The following is a 22,172-nucleotide window of genomic DNA, read 5'->3' as shown; positions in this document are numbered from 1 at the left end:
TTAAATCTTATTGATGTTATTTTGTTTATTATTTTTATACAAATTAATTTATAGATTCAAAACAAATTATTTATTGAATACTCTAAGCCATAATATACATTATTTATCATCAAAATATTATAATAGGTTTGATACAACTTTTCTGATTGTATGTTACAATTCTTATTTTAAATAATTACAATCAATTCATTTATATGTGTTGTGTATAAAAAATACAAAATAGGGATGGTATAAAAAGGTTGTTTGTTTAATAAAACCCATACATATTCCCACACACTTATGTTGTTACTAAATCTATGAGAATATAGTTATCTATTTATGTTTGTTTTCTTTTGTATTTTATACGCCCACACTCATCCTTAATTCGGATTCTACAAAGAAAAATAGTAAATAATACTGATTGTAGAATATTCATGTTTATCTTGTTTTTATTTGATGATGTAATACAGATGTTTTTAAAATGTACAAAATTTGAAGAATTTTACTTAAAAAAATAAAGCATTAATGTGAATATTTTATGTAAGGTTAGGTAACCTCTTATTTATTAAAATTATTTCAGCGTACTAGTTATTTTTTTCCATGCAATTAACAAACACATTTTTGGGCCCTTTCATTGGGTTGTTTTTGTTCCGACTCAAACTCTGACTTCTGACAGTTTCCCGTTGATAACCATTTATAGTTACATTTGAGATCTGATTTGATTGTAGACATTATGCACCTAGTCCTATTGAATTATTTCGAAAACATAATATAAATAATTTATAAACCGAAAAAATTTGTTCCACATTTTACGTGATGGGATTCTATGATAACTCATCATATAAAAAATAAGTATAGATTAGACATTTTCACTAGTCATGCATTCTATCAAAGGCATTCATAAGAGTGTGACGTCATGTCCTACACAAATGTGAAATGATAGTCATTTTTTCAAATTCATCGTAAATAATAAACTAGGTATATTTACTGATCATAATATTACATACATTGTTTATCTATGTCATATATTATATATTTTTTCTGTTATTTAATAAAAGCAATTTTGTTGGTTCTTACCTTCCTAGTTTTTTTTTTTTATGATAATTGTGAAGCCCTTGTAGGTTCTAATTGATCGGTGCCCTTGTATTCTATAATAATACATATTGAATATTTATCAACTTTAATATTTACGTTATTATTGTTTAATGTTTATGGTTTCGTGATTCGTGTATAATTAATTCATACTTTAAGATTATAAAACGTGCTTTTTAAAAGGTCATACCTATTGGAATTTGGAATAAACTTTGTTTTCAGTTCCAAAATACTGCATATCGTATAACTATTTACTAATAAATAGACGGAATTGTACGTGCCTAAAAAAATTAAAAATTCAGGATGAGCTTAATACATAAACATAATTGATGATTATCAAAATGGAGTTTTTTCTGTTTATTATATTTTTAGATTTGATAACTTCTCCCGGGGTAGATCACATTTAATAATAAACACCCTCAATTAATGATTCCTAAATTTTTCACTCGCCATCCATAAAAAATACCACAGACACCTCCTCCTTAAAAAATAAAATATATACATCAAACTAAGTACTAACAGTGAATTTGCGTTTTTGTCAAGCCCGCATTTTTCTCTTTGGGGCCCTAGTCACTTTCTCCCCATTATAGAGGGTATAATATTTTGAATATTTCGCGGGCCCTAAGTACAGAGCCTATATGTGGTAATACGGCCTTGGTTGTTTTTTATACTACCTACCAGTATATCTATAACATTTATTTTTCTAAAAAAATATATTATAGCCACTTAGTATAAATACAATGTGACAACTATGACTGGATAGTGGTCAATGAATACGACGACAGTTGATTCTTGATCATATTTATTATTTAACAACTATTTTTAATTTAACATTTTCGTGGTTGTCGAGTAGTGTCTTTCTACTTTTATTAAGTATTATGTATTCTATTAGAAAGATTTTGATTATTTTAAAATAATTTATAAATCGTTTCTATTTTATTTTTGAAGTCAATAGTTTTTTTTGCCCAATTTATTCATCTCGTCTTTTATGACGTCCACACGACCTTTTATTATAATATTATACCTTCTTAACTGTAAATACTATAACGCAGTAGTATAATTGTATTACCTATGTTATAGTTAAATACATAATATACTGTAGTCAAACACTGATATTTTCAAACTACTGACTCGTAATAATGTTATTGTTATTGCTATTTATTTTCCAAACGTAGAATTATGTAATTTCACTAGCAATAAGTTTAGATGACATATTAAAATTTCACGATGAAAACTTCAATTAATAATTTAAAAAACAATTCATCTACGGAGAAAAGGTCTAAATAGTATTCTTATCTTTAAATATGATAGAAGATCAACTCACTTGAATATTTTATAAACAGTAAAATGGATTATTCTGAAAGTAAAATTTGCTGTTATTCCTAATAGTAAAACTAAGACTGTGATAATACAGAATACTCATCGGGGTACCCATACCGGCTATACCTACGACTTAAAACACACTTTTAAAAATAGATAAACTTAAACTTCATAATAAGCAATTTAAAATTATATGCTAATATGCCATGACCTAGTTTAAAGTTTAAATCTTTAGTTTTCGTCCAACCATTCCAACCCCTTCCACCACTCCAAATTAATCTGGGCTTGTACTTATATATTATGTAACCTTTAATATACGAAATGTTCATATAATATATAATATACATATTATTATATATTTTCCATAAGCGCAACAAAGGGGGTGGCTAAGCCCCCCCCCCTTTGTTCTTGAGGAAACGATGTGTGTCGGTACATTGGTACGATTATTATACATAACTTAAAACATTATATGCACTGAACTATAGTATACAAACAGTAGGTATATTATTATATTATAGTGTGAAAAATAAAACTCGAGTAAATAAATTATATAATACTATACCTTAATACATTTTTTTTTTTTGTATAATTTTTATATTTTTAAGTGTATAATATACATATTATATATGGAGGGTGTGGTGCCCCACACCACCACGGGTTGACGAGTTATTTTTTATGTAATATCGGGCGATGGCCACAGCCCTCCAACATTTGAGCCGTACTTGCGCCACTGATTATTTCCCTAGAACAGTCAGTGACTTATAAATATAATATCAATATCATACCAATCTAACACGGTCAATTAACCTAACCTACGGCCATAGGATTTTAGAACTACTGGGCACTGGCCTACAACAGTACCTTTTATTAGGGCATACGATTGAATGTATGGACAAGCAAAAGTTCCGAGACCGTAACTCGTGCTAAATACAGGTGTATTATAATATAAATCAGATATCTCGAATCAATCGAATAATTGTTATTAAATAAAGTACCTATCTAATGACTAATACCTTCTTACATATAGGTACACGGATATCAAATTACCAATAACGACCAGCGAAAACCGCACATACTATTGTCTATTTCATGTATTATAAAATGTAGGTATAACCACCACTACACGTAGAGTAGTCCGAGTAAGAATGAAAACCGAAAAACGACTACATACACGAATAGTTTAGGTATATAATATAATACTATCAGAGTATTACTTACCTGCATGCGTATACTGCGAGTGTATTTTGATGTAGGTATACTGTATAATGTGTGTGTAGTGGTCAGAACGAGACTATATAGGTAGATACCGAACAATAACCGAAAAGAAAATCGTACTTTTAGAGTTACAATATGTTTAAATGTGGGAAACTATAATGATGAATAGGTATTAGGTATGTACTATGTAGTATAGGTATCGGTTATTAAAATACTTAATATACATATACCATATACGGCTATAGTGCCTACGCGTAATACCATCAATTATAGATATATGTATAATCTATGGTATTATGCCGTGTACAGCCTACATTATATAAGTATGATATAGGTATATATACACCTTGTCGATCGATGTACGTATTATGGTGTCTGATATGACTCGCTTACAGTTGCACGTGTATAAAGATACCATGCAGTGCATGATGTGTATACCTATAGGCATATACAGGGTAATTAAATGTATTCAGTGATCTCTAAGAAAAAAATGTTGAACCCATTTTTATATACTGTCATTATTATAACATGGCGGTGTGATTTTTTATGTTTTCACATTTTTGTTAAATATTTTGAACTTAATACGCAACATCGTACTTAAACATTGATACTTGATGTAGTTAAGTATTTATAATCGTTATTAGTTATTAAAGTTAAGATAAGATGAGAAATACAGTGCTACACGTCCACAAAATACCAGCTATAAATCAATAAACCGTGGCTATCTTTCTACCTGCTTCGTAACTAAACTTTTAAAGTTTGAGCAGCTATAAACTTGTAAATAATTAACCATAATCGCATTTGACTAAAAAAAAAATAGAAATATTACCATTTTACAATATTATTTATGTCCTATCGTAGAAACGTTTTTTCAAAAATATTTATTATTTAAATTAATAAGTTGTATAGGTAAGTAGGTACTTAAATATAGAAAAAGTTGCCCATTCAGTTAGAAATAAATAACCCTTAATTATTTAGTTAACTATATGTCATATGATGACAAATGTAAAAGCAACGTACATGATGATAAGGACTATATAATTAATATAAGCACGGGTCGATCACTCGAAGTAGTCTCGGAGTACATCAGTCGACGTGCTGTCGGGCAATTATTATCGCGTCTGTGCCAGTGAAGTTGCGCCGGATGTTTGTAAGTTAATATTAAAGTGACGTTAGTTAATATTTTTGTCATAGAGTTGATTATTTTTTTTTTGCCTTGAGAAGTTCAAACTTATTTATGCAAATGTATTTGGTTTTCGTTTTTAACTTGTCATATTCGTTCATTTACCCCGCTTGCATACCTATTATCTATCACCTATACAAATTGTCATCGATAAACCATAAACATGATGTAATCTTAATACACATATTATATCATGCATAAAATTCCTACCATAACCGCATGTGCATAATAATAGCGCAAAACAATTATCAATTAGACGAACTGATGCAGTGCACTGTTTGCAGCATTTTGCAATGAGAGGACTTTTTGTGTATCATATTATATTAGTAGTTAATTTAAATGATAATCATATCAATATTTAATAATTCCTACTAACTACATAAAAACATTATTTTATACCAGGTATACTCTTATACTTCGGCTAAATCGTTAAGGCAATTAATATATACTTATTATTTATCAAACTTCATTATTACGAGCATAATAAAATATAGCCTAAATATATATACCTAATATTAACAAATATTGTAAGTTGTAACTAATAATACTAAATAATAACTAATATTGTAGACTGTAGTTTATATATGTGTATAGATATCTATAGTGACACATTCGATATAATATTACGACATATGAATAAAAAATGTTATATGTATACATATATTAGACATATTAGTTATATACCTACTGTGACGAAGCCGATTGTTTACCACGAGTGCTAATATCTGTCTTTTTCTGGATGGGGGTGGGGTGTATATATGTGGAGAAGTCCTATGATGAAAAAATATCGTATACTGCAACATGTAGGTAATATACGTACATGGTACCTATACAAGAATAAACACTAAAAACAAATTATCGTTTTGAAGACAATTTAAGTGGGGGTTGAACCCGGAACCTCCCCCACCACGAATGCACGCTAGTGTCGTGTATATATATATATGTACTCACGCGTTAGGTGTGTGTGCGTGTATGCTCATATATATATATATATATATATATATATGCTTACGTATATATAATTATATCCACATCATTGGTTTATATATTATTGGAATGATGAAATATACGAAAAAAAACGTCGTTTCATAAATAAATGTATATTAAATTTAATATAGACGAATATATTATTTTATAACTGGTTGTGAGAATGGCCGGTTGGTTATGGAGGGAGTTACGTGTTTCTTGTAATGGAATATCTGCACGGCACGCCGGGCACGGTGAATACCTATATATATATTGTATATTATGTAGGTACCCATAACTGCGGCAGAAGCAGAATATCGCAAATCATTCTCATTATTATTATTTTTTTTTTTTTATCAAGATTGGAATTTCAAACGATTTACGGGCTCCTTGATTGAATAATCGTGTACCGATAGGTAGCAGGTAAATCCAAATATAACGCGATACTTTTACAATATGTAATACCTAGTACTTACAAAAGAATACAAGCTACATATTATAACCATTATTTTTATATGGGTACCTAGTCAACGTAGCGTGCGAAGTGATTCATATATATTATTGTAGTCTGCGTAGAGTTAAAATCATTTACGGTTTCGATGTGATTATAAAATATACAATGTGATCCTTATACATGGCTACACAACTAATTAATTTCCAAGTCTATTTTTGTTTTACTAATAGGTAGTATTTAAAAAAAAAATAATAACAATACCTATAATATATTTTTGATTTTATAATCAAAAGCAGTATAACATTTATCGAATACCACTATGTTAACTAAATATATTGTTTGTTGTAACTTAGTAGTCTACTACAATAGTACATATATATATATATACCTAATTAAAACAGCATTACGCAATGCATCGCAAAACGCCAAAGTTACACTGTTATAGTATATCGTTCGTTTAAATTTTGAAAACTTAATTTATTCAACATTAAGCATTTCGATAAAAGTATAATATTCAGCTGTTTCCGATTATATATCTATAAATACAAAATACATAGGTTATTGACTTGTCATTAAAATATAATTAAAAACCACTGATAAAAAATTAATTTTTTTTTAATGTAGTGCGTTATACCTCAACTAAACTATAAGAATAAAAACAATTTTTGTAAAAATAAAAAACGCACTTGGATAAGTGTTGTCATTTAAATGTTTCACTCCGCATCATATTATATTTAATATACTATATTGTTATGGTGTTTTATATCTTAGAAGGGGTTGCTCGTTGCTGGAAAGGGTCACCGAGTGATGAGTACCAAACACATAATTACATTAATATAACAGTTATATATCTAATACACTAATGCCTATCTGGCTCTATATATACAATATTATGTAATGTTCATATCAGTGTCTGTGTGTTACCTATGCATTATTATTATGATTAGTATTATTATTATTATTATTATTTACTAATCTTTTTTTACGTATAAGTAGGTATGCTTTAACCCCAGTTCCGGCGCCGGACGAGAAAATATAACAATAATATACAATAATATAATATAATTTAATTTTTTTGTGTATAAGCCTAAAGTTAAATATAATAATATACTCGTATAAATTACAAATACCTATGTATTATTGGTTATAAATAAAACATACTTGAACATCATAGGTAGACCACCAGCAGATCTTGACGTCTAAATAATATGCCTAAATCTGTTCACCAAACATCATTAAATTCTATAATACAGGGTGATTCATCAAACATGCCTACCCCCTCCATTTTAAATGGTGGTGCACCTAATTCAAAATTTGTACAAATACCTAGTTCCTCAGTTATTACAATGTTTATGCTATAATAGAATAATAATTCCAAAAATGATTTTACAAAAATATGAGTAGATGTAATATTGAATCTAATATTTATTATATGCTTGAACCAACAAATTATGATTGACAATAGATTAATTTATATTAATCACCAACATTTCTAAATCAACATATCCCCCAAATCTTCCAACCCCATTATTATCATGGACCTATTATCCTTATTAGTTACACAATATTAAATAACACAAACACAACTCCTTTGAATTTTGATTTTGATAGGTCAACATTTTCAGAAAAATGGTCCGATAAATAATTTTTAGTCGAAAATTGAGGGTTATAATTTGAAAAACAGAAGCTTGTGGTAACCACAGGACACCCATTAAGTATAGATAGAACAAAAAAAAAATCAAAAATTAAAAATATGGTATTTTAGTAGGTATATAATTATATTAGATGAGAATTCCAAAAATCAGATTTTTAATAGCTGCATTATTGAAGAAAAGAGGGGAATCACTCATCTTGGCATATCACTCTGTATAGTGTACACAACCTATGTAATATGTACAGCTATGGATACCTATGTATATACCTTGTTATATTCTGTGTTATAAGTTTATGGAATTTATATGTCTAATATTTTGTTTTTGGAATTTGTAAGCCCGTCCCTGCTGTCTGTGGTATAGGTATATTACAATATATAAGGTAGTATACGGCCATCGCCCATATGTTTAATATATAACGACGGTTATACATACGACTATTATTCGATGATGATTTTGGGGGCTTCATGGGGTACGGAATAAAATAATAATAATACACACCCCTGTATATTATTATGTGTACACTGTACGTGCAGCGTGTAGCTCCCAGCTCGAACACCTGGTCACAACCACCGGCTGATCATTCACCCCACCGCTCGTGAAGGGCAAGAAATTGAAATAAAGAAAGAAACGATTCCATTCCATTTCCATACTAGGTACATACATACGGATACGGTCCTCGGTAAACCGTTTTCGGTTTTTATTGTTTTTTCCGTGCCTGATTTCCCAGTAACGTTTTGACGAGTTGAAGGGCGCTCTTGAACGGCAACACGACCTACAATCGTAGGAGCATACCGATTTTTATTGCACGTGTGTCGCATTAGTAGTATCACAGAACAAGTTTATCGGGCCTTGCTCCAACAGGACATGGGTAGTTGTAGCTTCAAGTTTGAACCCAAATCGAGCAGCAGGATGTTGTCCATTTGTGATGTTGACTTAACCATGCGTTTATGGTGTAATCTACTAATACTAATATAAAAGAATAATTATTGTATGATTTGTTAGATTTATAGGTACCTACCACTATAATACTGCTAAAACAAATAAATATAAAACAATAAGTACGAGTAGAGGTACATACCATACTCTATGTTTAAAATTGTTGTGATCAAAGGCTCAATGTTTTTTATTTACATAATCCCTATGACCCTATCCCTCAGCCATAAAATCATAAAATATCAAAATAATAATTGTTGATGTCAAATAAATGACCCCTATACTTGTATAAAATCAAACGCCTTTCGTCAACATGTCCTGCTTTGGCCAATAGGGAAAAATCCTGTGTACTGCAGAATTATAATGATATTATAAGTTATAATCCTTATTTGCAATCGAAAGACCGGCTTTTGGTCGTATTTATAAAATATGTTTAGTACCTATATTGACTAGCGTAGTAGTTGTAGTGGCACAGTGGCAGTAATCGACGGTAGGACCAGTGACGGCGGCGGCGGCGGCGGCGGCGGCGGAAGGTAATCGCAAAAAACGGTGTTGCGCCAACTGCAAGTACATAGCAACAGCAGCAGCAGCAGCTGCTGGCGCGACGACGTCTATGGAGCAATCGTTGGCCGTTGGGCCGTCCTGTAGACATCGTACGTCCGTGACGTCACCACTACTGCGGGAGGCCCAGGTGTGTGCGTATCAGCACGGCGGTCCCGTGTGCACCTGGTATCTCGCACCATTACCATCAGCTATCGAAGTAGTGTAATACAACTCGTATTAATATAATAGTAGTCTCGTAATCTTTTCCCTATGCGTACATGTCCGCGACCGTCGCTGGTGCGATTATGATTCGTTTGTAGATGTAATAATAATAATAATAATAATAATAATAATAATCATAGTAATAGTAATAATAATAATAATAAAAAATTAAATTTTTTTTTTCCTAAAAGAAATCATTTTCCTCTCTCTATTGACGACGACGTGACGACGCCGACCGCGTACCGTGAACGCGCCCGCAAACAGTCGCCAGTCGCCACGACAGATCGGCCGCGATGTCCGCTTTGACCGCCGGGGTGCAATACAGTCTGTCGTCGAACCAGAACAATGGCCTCATGCCCAAGCAGAGGACGGGCAAGAACAAAACGCTGTTCTTCGTCAAGCTGACCGATTCCTGTCTGAAGGCCGTCGAGGATTACCTGCGGTGCTGTCAACAGGTAAGAACAAAACCTAAGTACCTACCGACATTTTAGCGATTTACGTGACGATCTTTTCTCACTCGGCGACCATTTGTACTCACTCACCACGTTTGGGACCCCTCCGTCCTCTCGGTCGTCGCCTACGCGATTTCTCTTGCTCTCGTCCCGCGCGACTTGTTTCCCTCCGGCCACGTCCGCACATCTACTCGATGTCGGTTCTACAATTTTTTCGGGCCAGAGCACCAACTCGCACCACTTGTTCCGAGTGCCAACTCTACTTCCTCTGTTGCCCCGATTTTTCGACACCCATCACTGGGGGTTCTTCAATTTTGATCGACCTTCGTTTGCTAGACTTTTAAACCGATTTTAGACACCTGCACACATCTTGCCATTTTTTCCTTATTGTTCACTACCCCACTTCATTTTTACAATCTGCAGAGTTTGGCTACAGATGGTGTCCAACAATCTATTAATTTATACATCGGGCCAATGTCTGTCCATTATTTCTGAGCCTAGGTGTATCTCAACGTTTCAAACAGCTGGTTTTCAATATTGTCCACATATCGATGTGTTGTAAAACCATAACACTAAAATCTGCTTGTCTCAGTTTTAGCATCCTTACTAGAATACCAATACCTAGGTACCAATTTCTGTGGCATAATGTAGGTAGCTACAAATTGTCAATTTTGTATCTATTCATATTGAAATTCTAGGAATAAATTTGGATTAGGTATTTTTAGTTAATATTGTTGGTGCAAGGTCCAACAAATTTAATTAGGTCTATATTTGTGTTGGATTGATACTTTAACTTGTTTTTCAATAACATTAATTGAAATAAAATTGATTTCCTCTGTAATATTAATACCAGCATTAAAGATGGAAACAAATAACTACCTAAACTACCTACCAAGTTGCGTAACTGCATAGGTACTCACTTAAAATCAGTACAATTTTACTAGTTCAAATAATTAAAGTACTTGTACATTTTTAAACTTGTACCTTTTCTACTGTTAATGATATTTGGTTATTAAAAATAATGATCAATATAAGTAGGTACATACATTTCGTAGCACCTACATTTCCTGGATATTTGTAAACAATAGTGTAAATGATAAATCATTTTATGACATCAAGTTCTATTGGTTCACAATTTAAAGTGAATCTTAATTTTTATTAAATTAATGTTCGTACTTAATTAAATAGTTCAATACAGAAAAGCACTGTGAAAACTAGAGTGAAAACAGTTCCCTATCATTGTCGGTTCTTAACAGTAAAAAAATGTCAGGAGTTCAATGCTTTTGTACTTTTATACCTAAAAAAATAACTGTTCATTCAGTTTGCTAATAGAAAGCTTTAAAACATAATTTGTCTAAGAATATAATAGTTGTTGCTTTGTTGGTCTAAATAAGATTCTTTATGCTACCTTCCTTCTGACCTTCTCAAATGATTATGTAACAAACATTTTACAATCTTCACTAAATAGGTTTATGAATTATTTTTAATGTTCGAATAGAAATACTTTGTCTTAATTATAGCAATAAATTGTTCCAATTGTCTATTAGGTTGGTTCTTTTTAATAATATTACCTATTTTTATGAAATTAAATTTATATGGTACATAATAAAATGCATTTAAAAACAGGATTAACTCCCATCTTCGCTCCTATCTAATCAAATGTTGCAAATTTTTGAAAAAGATATCCTTAGGCTCAATTATAGAGGTACTTTTGGATTGTAGATTAAACTAGGTTTCCTTACTTTTTAGAAGAGTAGGTACCCAACTAAATCTTTCATCAATTATTATTTATTATTGGTACCTAGAGGTAATTATGATAACTATTTGCTACATAAGTACTTATTAACTAGGTAGTGTAGTCAACAAAAATACACATAAATGTAATCATTACCTATAATATGTACCTATTTACAAATAGGTGCTGAAAAAGTAGTTACAATTATCTTAGTTATGTAATATTATTGTCATGAATAATTTTTTTTTCAAATTATACAAAAAAATTTTGGGTTATACTTTCTTGAATTTTAAATAAGTACATTTGTAAACTTAAACTAAAAACTTAAAAAGTTAAAAAATTTCCTATTTGTGAAAATCCAATCAAAACCACTTCAAAAATTTTAAAATTAGATAATTAGATAATCTATTAACTACTAGTTAATAAGAAAATTAATAAAAAAAAAATTAAATTAATGTATTTGTTTTCCATCTAAAATCTCATTCACAAAAAATAAATTTAATTAAAACGGTGCGATGACTAACTGATTTTATCAATTCTCATGATTGATAGCTCCCAAAAATATATAATATATCATCTCATATAGGTAAGGTTTATCAATTATACAAAATAAAACAAATTGTATGAATTTGCTTATAATTAGTAAAAATTTATTTTATACCAATTTTAATACCTTATAATATTATCTTATTGTATAAGTTATGTAAATAAAAAATGTATTTGTTTCTATGTGCAATATCTTTAGAAGAAGTGAAATGATAGATTTAGGGTGAGAGGGTTAGGTGAATATATTTTTTTTAAATTTAAATATTATACTCCAATCAATATTTACAAACTATGGTTTGGTTAATAGGCTTAATTAATTTTAAAGTAAATTGTTTAGTATTACATTGGGTAGTACCGCTTAATGTAATCAAATGTAATGTTGGTACAAAGTGTTTTAATTCTATTAATAGATGCACACCGAATATATTAAGTATTTATAATTTAGTTTTTTGACAATTTGTAGATAATATTTGAATAGATAGAATTAGGTTATTAGGTAGGTATAAATAACTAAATTATTTATTTGGGGCAGACTAGGACAGTTCAATATGTGTGTGGGAGGGGGCACAGAAAATGTAACAATATTCCCTTCTTATTATTTATTTTATTAGGTATTGTTAGTATATCATAGTAGAATTCTGATTACTGGACCTCATACAATATGCCTCACTGCCATCCTCCTGTCCTACCTATAATATTATATACATTTATAAAATACTATTTTTCTTTCTTATTAAGTTGATTAATGATTTTATAGTTGAAAAATGCATACATAATAGTACCTAGCTAAATTCTTATGTTAGCCATCTGTTACATAAATGAGCAATAAACTAATAAGGTGGTTGTAATAAATATTAAATCACATGAAATCAATGAGATAAGGGACCTCCTAGTGGGAGGGGGACTTTGTCGAAAAAACCATCTTTTAAAAGTCTTATAGTGTCCATCTGATAATGTGTAGATTTCAAATATTCAGTGGATTAATTTAGTTTTTATTTTTAAATTAGTTTTCTGGGTGTTGGTAAAAAGATGACAAAAAGTGTTATTCTCTAAAAATGTGTGTATCATATAAAATGAATAGTTATTTTATTTTCTAGTCATTAAATATTTTCTATGTTCCTCATGTAATATATACCTAGAATAATATTGTATCATGTTAATTTTGAAGAACAATATTAATTTAGGGTGGTTAATTTTTTCATTTATTTATTTTCAATTTAGCCTCCAGGTTTTTATCGTTCAGACTTTTTGGAGTTAGTGGATCATAATGGTTTTTTTTATGGGTGTTATGGATTCAGTTTTGGGTTCAAAGGCTTGGTAAATATAAGTGAGGTTGCCCAATTAATAGTGGTGATAACACTTGACAGAAACTTCCTGAAACACTTATATCATCATAGTATTTTAAATTGTCTTATGATGGTTCATTTCAAACAGCAACTAACAACCAACCCTGTGAAGTATACTTTCCTATTACTTAATTATTGCATACCTATTATTATTTAACAGAATACATTGCTAATATTTTTAAAAACAGATGATTTTTATTTATAAGTGTTTAAATGTTAATTATAATGATTGAAGTTTATCAACTTTTTATGTTCTTGCTATACCTAAATTGACTCTACTTTGCTTACGAGTAATAATTTGAGTGTTTAATGTTTACTTATTAAAATATTCAAAAAATTAATTATTATGTTTATTAGGAATTACATTAAAATAAAAACAAATCTTTAATAAAAATATTTTTAAAAAATTTGGGTAGGCTACTTCCACTTGGATATGAGTTGTTAAATTGTCATCTAAAATGCATCTAAATTTTCCAAAACAACTAGGTACACCATTTTATAGGCCTAAATAATAGATTCATTTTAGTTTCTATGTAAAGATAAGAGACAAGAGAATTTGTTTTCTTCTAACATTTTTCAGGATACCTATTTGAAAAAGAAATAACTTGTTTTTAATTGTTCTTCATTTATTTATTTATTATTATTATTATTATTATTATTATCATTATAAAATCATTTACCGACACCACAAAAACTATTAATAGAAATTCTGGATTATAAAATGTTATCATACCCATTTTATAGTATTGAAATTAAGTACGTTTACTAAGTAGATTATAGTTAATAGAAATTATGCATTAATCATTATAGTCATATATTAATCATTATTTATTTTAATATTATACACATACCTATATTGGATCAACTTATAATATTTCATTTGTATGCATAAAATATATTTGACTTTTTGCTTAAAGATTCGCACGTATTCTAAACACACATAATAATAATAATACTTCATTGTCCTTGAATATTATTTATAAATTAATTAATTCCGTTATAAAAATTAATTTGTTTCGTCTCTTAAATTAACCTAACCATTTTCAACTTGTTTTCTAAACTCTTTTTTTTTATCTCTTCAATTACGATTTGGCAACAATGTTTAAAAGATTTAAATTTAAAGCATCGGGGTGTATTAACGGGTTAAAAGCTTTTTTTTATTTTTGTTTAAAATTGTTTTTGTAAAATACAATTTGTTTAGGTTTAGGTACTACATTTATAATGTATAAATTATATAAATATATACTACATAGGATACACTTCCGATACATTTACGATGCTATCAATCTGTTTCTAAAAATTCTACCTAGGCTTTTGATTAAATTAGGTGTGTATAATATTAATTATGTTTAAACTTATATTATATTATTATGTTAATATGCAAAATAAAAATATTGAATCTATCAAAAATTGCAAAACAGTAGTTTAATTATGATTATTATGTGTAATAGATTAGCTACATATTACCCCCGTCAGATGTGTCATAACTCATAAAACATAATTAACTATATCATTGTTATGGTTTAATAATTTATTATCGTCGTCGTAAATAGTAGTTAACTATTCAAATAAAAGGAACTGAACAATTTTAGTTTATTTGTTATTTTTTTTTAATAATTGAAGTATTGCATAGTTGATTTATACCTATTTATTAATATAAAATACCTATCTGAGTAGATAACTTTTTGAAAACTGAAAAATAATTGTTAAGTGCATAGAACTCAGTGGCATTGGCGAATTACGTCTGTACTTATTTTTCCTGTACAATGTCAGTTGGCTTATCGACAATGTTGACGAAATAAAATGAAGGTCAAAGTATAAACAACTAACTAATTAATTTAATTTTCGTAAACAAAATCTACGAAATTAAGATTTAGTGAAAATATTGAAGTCCATTAAAAACGATCTTTTGTTTCTCTTGATCCAGGATGCATTTATTAATAGTTTCATTTACATGTACAGTTTCAAAGTCTGTTGCTTCAGATTCAGTCGAACTTAAAAATTTAATTAGGTGCCTAATTTTTTCTGGTTTTGTTTTCTTTATCATTATAATTTAAATGTTTACGAGAATCGTACCCATAATTTTTAATTAAATAAACGTAACTTCCTTTTAGTTATGGAATTGTCAGATAGGGACTTAAAAAACTGAAAATCGTTTTATTCAAGTAGAATTCGATTTTATAGTTTTAAAGCATTTTCTACTTATTTTTCACCTGTCGAACAACTGCAAATTTCAATAACATTCGTCGCCATTATAGTGTTCGGTAAATATTTATTAAATTTCAAGGTATCCGAATAAAAAAAATAATATCTGGGCTAAAACTTTATGATAAGAACTTATTTTGTGTTCTTCGTACTGTATAATAATTGTTTAGCAAAAACTGGTTTTAACTGGCTGTAAAGCAGAATTATAGTTTATGTATGTAACATAATTATCCTTTCGTCTTTAGCACTCGTACTTTCACCCGCTTTTTCACGTGAAACATTATTAATACGCAACAAATAAAAATGTGTACGTACTCTAATAATAATAATAATAATAATACGCGTTCAAATATTATTTCCACGAATCCACCACGTGTCTAATCGTGTCGAGTTTTTCTAACATAGTTTGACGAAATGTATCGTTGATTTTTCCTAAAAGGCTACCAGATATGACTTAAACAATGTAATTCCTTTTCAAGGTTTTTGACTGACGTTTTCTATTTTGCGAAGAAATAATATTAATATTTAATGTAATATATACAAATACTGTTTTAATTTTATATTGAGTTGGGTTTCATATGGGTAAATTTGTAATTAGATTATAATATTAGATGTATTTGTTCATTATTTTCGTTCTCAATTCTACGATCACTTTTACGTTAATTTTTCAAAAATCTATTACTGCCTCCGCAATAGCTATTTATTATCAATGCTTTATTACCTATTATTACTATTATTGGTTACTTTAAAATGGCATAACTCGAATAAATACAATTAATACACAAGGCAAGGCTTAAATATTTGTCTACGTTGAGGACAAGGTCAGGACCAATTGTATGACAAAAAGTGAAAGTTTCGCTACTACCGCTGCTGCCATACTATTTTTTATATATTTATATATATATTATATATACTATTGCTGCTGTTACAGACTAAGAGTTTGGTATTTGGGTCATACACGTCAATAGGCCAGCTCTCTCATAGAGTTACCTGTGTGAAGCCTGAGAATGACCTACCAATAACAATTTGACATCCATTATTATTATTATTAATACATATTTTATTAACATGTCAAACATTTAACAATATTTTATTCACTACAAATGACGTGTCCCCCTTGTTTAATGCAGAGATAATGTTATTTTAAAACACAATGCAATGAAACAAATAGATACGGTTGGTATTAGCTGTACATTTAACCGAAAAAATAAAAATAATTTTAAAAAGTAATACAGTATAATAATATAATGGATAGGTAAACGCAATGAATAAGTATTATATAGTACATTTATATTTATATAGTTTTTAACTAAATATAATATATTATTAACTACGGGCACGGAGAAAATAATACTAAAACATTCCTCGGTTTGTTATGTTATAAATAAACAAAAATATAATTATAGTTCGCGCGTCATCTACACTATATTTTAAATAAGGTAACATGTTCATAATATTCGTGTTTAACATAAAACATTAAAGTTAAAGATACAAGTAAATAAGAACATAATACATTTTACTGTCTTAAGTAATTTTAACATAGTGAGAATTTATTTATTAAAAAAAAAACGAATTACTAAAATAATAATTATTGTCAAATTTAATATTTTTTTGATCTTTCTAAATTTTCTATACTTAAATGGTATAATATGTGCATTGTAAACCTGATGGCTGATACCTGTATTTAAAAACGTATTTATTGTTATGATTTTAACTATCAATAAATTATATAAATATTGCTCAATTATAGATTTATCATTCCTTAGTTGTTTACTCTTGTTATAACTTATAACAACACACAGGATAAGATATTGAAATCTACATTAAGAGGATGTCAGCGCAATATTTGTTTTCTCTCTCAGGCTCATGCATTACATAGATCAAACGCTTTCACCTAAAATTATTTTTATGATTTTTGAGTAACCTTAGAGTAAAATCACCCTATCACAAAAATTGTAGATAATATTTTTGGGGGTAGGACATATCGATTTTATATTTTATAATTATTTGACTTAGTAATCGACTTACAAAATAAAAATTGAAAATTGAAATTATGTGAAGATTGTTTTGAGATAGTATTAAAACAAATCGATATGTCATTCCCTTAAAAATATTAGTCTTTATCAATTTTGTAATAGGTGATTTTCCTCTAAGATTATTCTAAAACATAAAAAAAAGATTCTGTGCATATGTGTTTTGTCTTTGCTGCATGTGGGCCAAAGAAAGAAAACCAACAGTGTGCTGACATCTTAAAACCATGCTGATTTAATAATAAATAGTAATCAGTTATACTTATTTTTATGGTCATTCCTCTGAACATTAAAAAATTATGAACTCCTTTAATACTTTCAACCTAGTTTTAGGTCTAATTCATTCATTATTTATATAACAATTATAAAATTTAGATAGTATGTTATACATAGTTATATATGTCTATAAATAAATCTTGAATGTAATTAATATTTATACATGTATATTTATTTTTTAGGGTAATTCAGAAAACCTTCCAAAACCTAGAATACAATTTAAAGGCAATGAAGGCGTAAGTATTCATTTTTGTACTAAGTAATTATTTATGAAATTAATTTTATATTTATATTTATTATTTCAGCAATTATGCGTACCGAGCATATCAAAAAATTATACATTTGACTTTAGTTTATCCAATACAACAGACGCTGCTGCTCCTCGGAGTAGCTTTGAATGTATTCGTCAAAATACTTCTAGGTATTTTATAAATAGTTAAATACATACCTCTTAAAATATGATTGTGGCCTAAATATTGACTATGTTATTTATGTATAGATCATTAGAATATGTTGGTACCTTGAATAGACATATACGAGTACTTGCGAACGATGATGTATATGAAGCAACTAGACATAGAATGGTTGCTGTCGAAGAATTACATAAGAAATCATGGTATAGTTGCTATTCATTTTAAAAAATATTTTTAACCTTTTCACTTATAATTTTATATTAATGGTTATTTTTTGGATGTAATGTTTATTCTCTAATGTTATAGTAAATAAACAACCAAAATGTAGTACAAAAACATTGACTAAAAATTAAAATTTCATCATTAGTATTTTTAAAAATAAAAAGTTGATTTTGGTTTTACCAACAAAAATAAGGACAAATACATAATTAAAGATATTTAAATTGCATGTTTCTTAAATTTAATTGAAAAGTATAGTAGAAATTATAGCTATAATTAGACATTTTTTTTTCTTTTTTTTCAGTACACGGGAAATTGAACTCGACAGCAAATCAGCTCTTAGTCGCAAGATCCGAAAAAATCCTGCTCAAATAAGAGCTAACCGTCATAATAATAATTCTTATAATAATGTTAATATTACAAATAACGTTCCAAAACCTATAATTTCCAAACCTATACCCCCACATATCCCTTTACCTGCCAATCATGCATCAGATATTAGCAAAAAACCATTAAGAGATAGAATTATTCATCTTTTAGCATTAAGGCCATACAAGAAACCAGAATTAATTAGTATATTAAATAGAGGTTTGTTAAATATTTTAGTATGTTTATAATATGATGTTTGTTTAAATTACTAATTTTACATTTTTTAGATGGTTTGAAAGATAAAGATAGAACACAAATAATGTCAGTTCTTAGTCATATAGCACTATCAAAAGATAATGCATACTATCTATTAAGGCATGTTTGGAATGATGTTCAAGAAGACTGGCCATTTTATAGTAGTCAGGATCTTATTGTATTAAAACGGTAAATACAATTTTATATTTATTTTATTTCTGAAAAATAATGCTTTGTCAAATCAACAAGAAAACACCATTTAAACAAAAATAATACAAATAATTATTTGTTCAATAGTTTCACTATTGTTATTAATTTAAAAAAATGCAAACATATTATATAAGAATTTGAAAAGTTAATTCATATTTATTTCACACATTTTACAAATAAAACACTGCATCAAAAAAATCTAAGTATGACCAATTAAAGTGCAAAATGTACATCCTATATTTTGGACAATTGTATTAAACTCTGATTTTTACTTATCTAAAAGTATTATATTATGATAAAATGCTATAAGTATTTAATATGAGTAAGGGAGGAATTTAATAAAACTAAGTAGTAATGTTAACAATTTTTATAATTCATAAATTTGTATGATATGTAAGCTATATGCCTACATATGTAGCAATTATTGTTACAAGTTAACTCTTCAAATACAATATGATATTTTAAACTCTGTTGTATAATTTATTTATTATGTCATAATTGAAATATTATTTTTTTTCTCTAATTATAATAAAATCTCAATAATCCAATATTGAATACTGAATATTATGTCATTTATTTCTAGCCCTTGAAACATATTTACTAAATATTCTATGTAGAATCACTTAATTATTATTTTTTTTTAAAACTATATTAAGTACCTAATTATCGAGAAAAAATGAGAAATAATTATTTTCATTAAATCTGAACATTTTAAATTATCAATATTAGTTTTTGTACATAAACAATATTTTTATATTAAAAAACATTTTGATATATAGACGGAAGCCTCAAAATTTAACACCTCCTGGATTAAGTGATACTGGAAGCTCTGGCAGCAGTGAACAATCCCCAAGTAGCACCGTTCCGAGTAGTCCTCCTAATAATGTACATGGTAACAAAAGACCTGGTTACTACAATAGTGCGGATGGTTTCCAAACAAAAAAATTGCGTGTTTCACATTTCAAACGACCGTCCCCTGAGAAAAAAATGTTATCGAATAGTCCTCCACCAATTGTATCTAGTACTCAGTCAACTATACGATCACCTACTCATGCACCATCTCATACTAATCCAATACCAAAATATATTCAGTAAGTATATTATCAAAATTCTTAAATGAGTACTAAAATATTATTTTGATTATAAAAACATATTAAACTTTCAAAATGTTTATTTCTATTTTCAGAGATTTTGTAAGAATAACAAACAAAGAGCAAAAGAAACAATATAAATCAGAATTCATGAAATGTCATAAAGAATACAAACACCTGGCTGAAATTATGGATCCTGTTCGAAATAAATTTGCTAAGTTAAAAGATCGTATGTTGCTTTATCCTAAAGGCTCAAACGAGTATAAGGTATAAATTATCTTTTTGGTCTAAGATTTATTTGATTAATAATATAAACATGTTTTGTAGATTTTAGAAAACCAAATATTACAAGAATATAATGAAAGAAAACATGATGATAAGTATCAAGCAGCTAAAACACGTTTTGACTACCTTCATAACAAGTTGTCTCATATTAAATCTCTTGTGCACGAATATGATAAAAATAATCCAGTGTTGATATGTTGATATGAGCCTAATGAGATAACTTTTAATGATTTATTGTTTTTTTTTTGTGGGGGGGGCTTGGTATTCAAATTTAAGATCTATTCAAATGACCGTTAAAAAGATGATTGTGTTACAACTTAGCCAGAAATATTTATTTTATTTTTATTTTTGTTTGTATTAAAGTTTAACACTAAAGATCAAAAATGTTTATCACACAAGTGCTTGTTTTCTTATTTTGGATGAGCTTGAAGTATGGCAGCTGTATACACGTGTAACTAATTGGTTTCCTATTGGCTGTTCGGAAACATGCATTATATTGTTAACTTAAATTTAGACATGTCTATATACGACATGTATCCATTTATATGCCATGCGATTGGTTTCAATTATGTTGGTGTATGCATATTATACAAAAATTAACTTTTTTTCAATTACATATATTGTATAAGTGTATGATGGTAATTATCAATTTGATATTGAAATGAATACGTATTACGTAGCAAGTTTAAATGTTTTTCTATTTTTTTTATTTTTATTTTTTTTATTATTATTATGTTATAAATATTGTTTTTTTATTTTTATGATTAAAAACAAAATCCAAGTCTCACAAACAGTGAGGACTTAGTATACATGTTAATGTTTTGAAACTATTAAATTTAGGTTTTACACTGGTATACAATTTTGAATTGAATTTAATTTTTGTTAGAATTTAAAGTCATTAATATTTACTTATCAAAAAAAAAAGATTTATTAATTTATTTTATTATCAGCCTAAGACTTAAAAAAAAATTTATATTATTTTTTTAATTAACAGACATCAAAAAGCAATTTTAGAAACAAATAAATATTATAAAAGCAAAACAAAATTATCTCAAATATTGTTTTTGATTTTGAGAGTACAATGAAATAGAAATAAACAACAGTGATGTGTTTTTAAAAAAAGAAAAATATTTATAATTAGTGGCATAGCCAGGGGGTTTGTATGCTTCAACAACCCC

At 28.2% G+C, this 22,172-nt stretch overlaps 1 protein-coding gene and 1 long non-coding RNA gene across 3 annotated transcripts; one reads left to right on the top strand and one right to left on the bottom strand.

Annotated features, from left to right (window-relative positions):
• Positions 1–507: 507 nt before the first annotated feature.
• On the bottom strand, positions 508–4,075 carry LOC111028439. Its single transcript, XR_002603898.1, has 5 exons — positions 3,610–4,075; positions 2,954–3,133; positions 1,262–1,352; positions 1,057–1,127; positions 508–724 (listed from the first exon to the last, which is right to left on the bottom strand). It is a non-coding gene; the product is annotated as an uncharacterized LOC111028439 (long non-coding RNA).
• A 5,233-nt stretch (positions 4,076–9,308) lies between these two features.
• On the top strand, positions 9,309–21,803 carry LOC111028428 (RNA polymerase II elongation factor ELL). Of its 2 annotated transcripts, none has more exons than XM_022307075.1 (10): positions 9,309–9,557; positions 9,754–10,017; positions 18,335–18,388; positions 18,458–18,573; positions 18,652–18,768; positions 19,089–19,372; positions 19,441–19,597; positions 20,398–20,709; positions 20,805–20,976; positions 21,037–21,803. In XM_022307075.1, the coding sequence occupies exons 2-10, from the start codon at positions 9,856–9,858 to the stop codon at positions 21,193–21,195; spliced, it is 1,533 nt and encodes a 510-aa protein (XP_022162767.1). In that variant the 5' UTR covers positions 9,309–9,557; positions 9,754–9,855; the 3' UTR covers positions 21,196–21,803. The 2 variants fall into 2 exon arrangements, with proteins under 2 accessions (XP_022162767.1, XP_022162766.1); XM_022307074.1 differs by having other exon boundaries at positions 9,547–9,662.
• The last annotated feature ends 369 nt before the right edge of the window (positions 21,804–22,172 follow it).

This window comes from Myzus persicae, unplaced genomic scaffold (genome assembly GCF_001856785.1).
Source record: "Myzus persicae strain clone G006 unplaced genomic scaffold, MPER_G0061.0, whole genome shotgun sequence".
Taxonomy (NCBI): domain Eukaryota; kingdom Metazoa; phylum Arthropoda; class Insecta; order Hemiptera; family Aphididae; genus Myzus; species Myzus persicae.
The sequence above is the reverse complement of the archived record's forward strand: the minus strand, read 5'-3'. Positions and strand labels throughout refer to the sequence as shown.

Excerpts from the sequence above, each read along its gene's own strand:
- LOC111028428 (XM_022307075.1), top strand. The coding sequence starts at position 9,856 with ATGTCCGCTTTGACCGCCGGGGTGCAATACAGTCTGTCGTCGAACCAG. Across the intron at positions 10,018-18,334 it reads ACCTGCGGTGCTGTCAACAG|GGTAATTCAGAAAACCTTCC; the intron begins GTAAGAACAAAA and ends TTTATTTTTTAG. Across the intron at positions 19,373-19,440 it reads AATTAGTATATTAAATAGAG|ATGGTTTGAAAGATAAAGAT; the intron begins GTTTGTTAAATA and ends TACATTTTTTAG.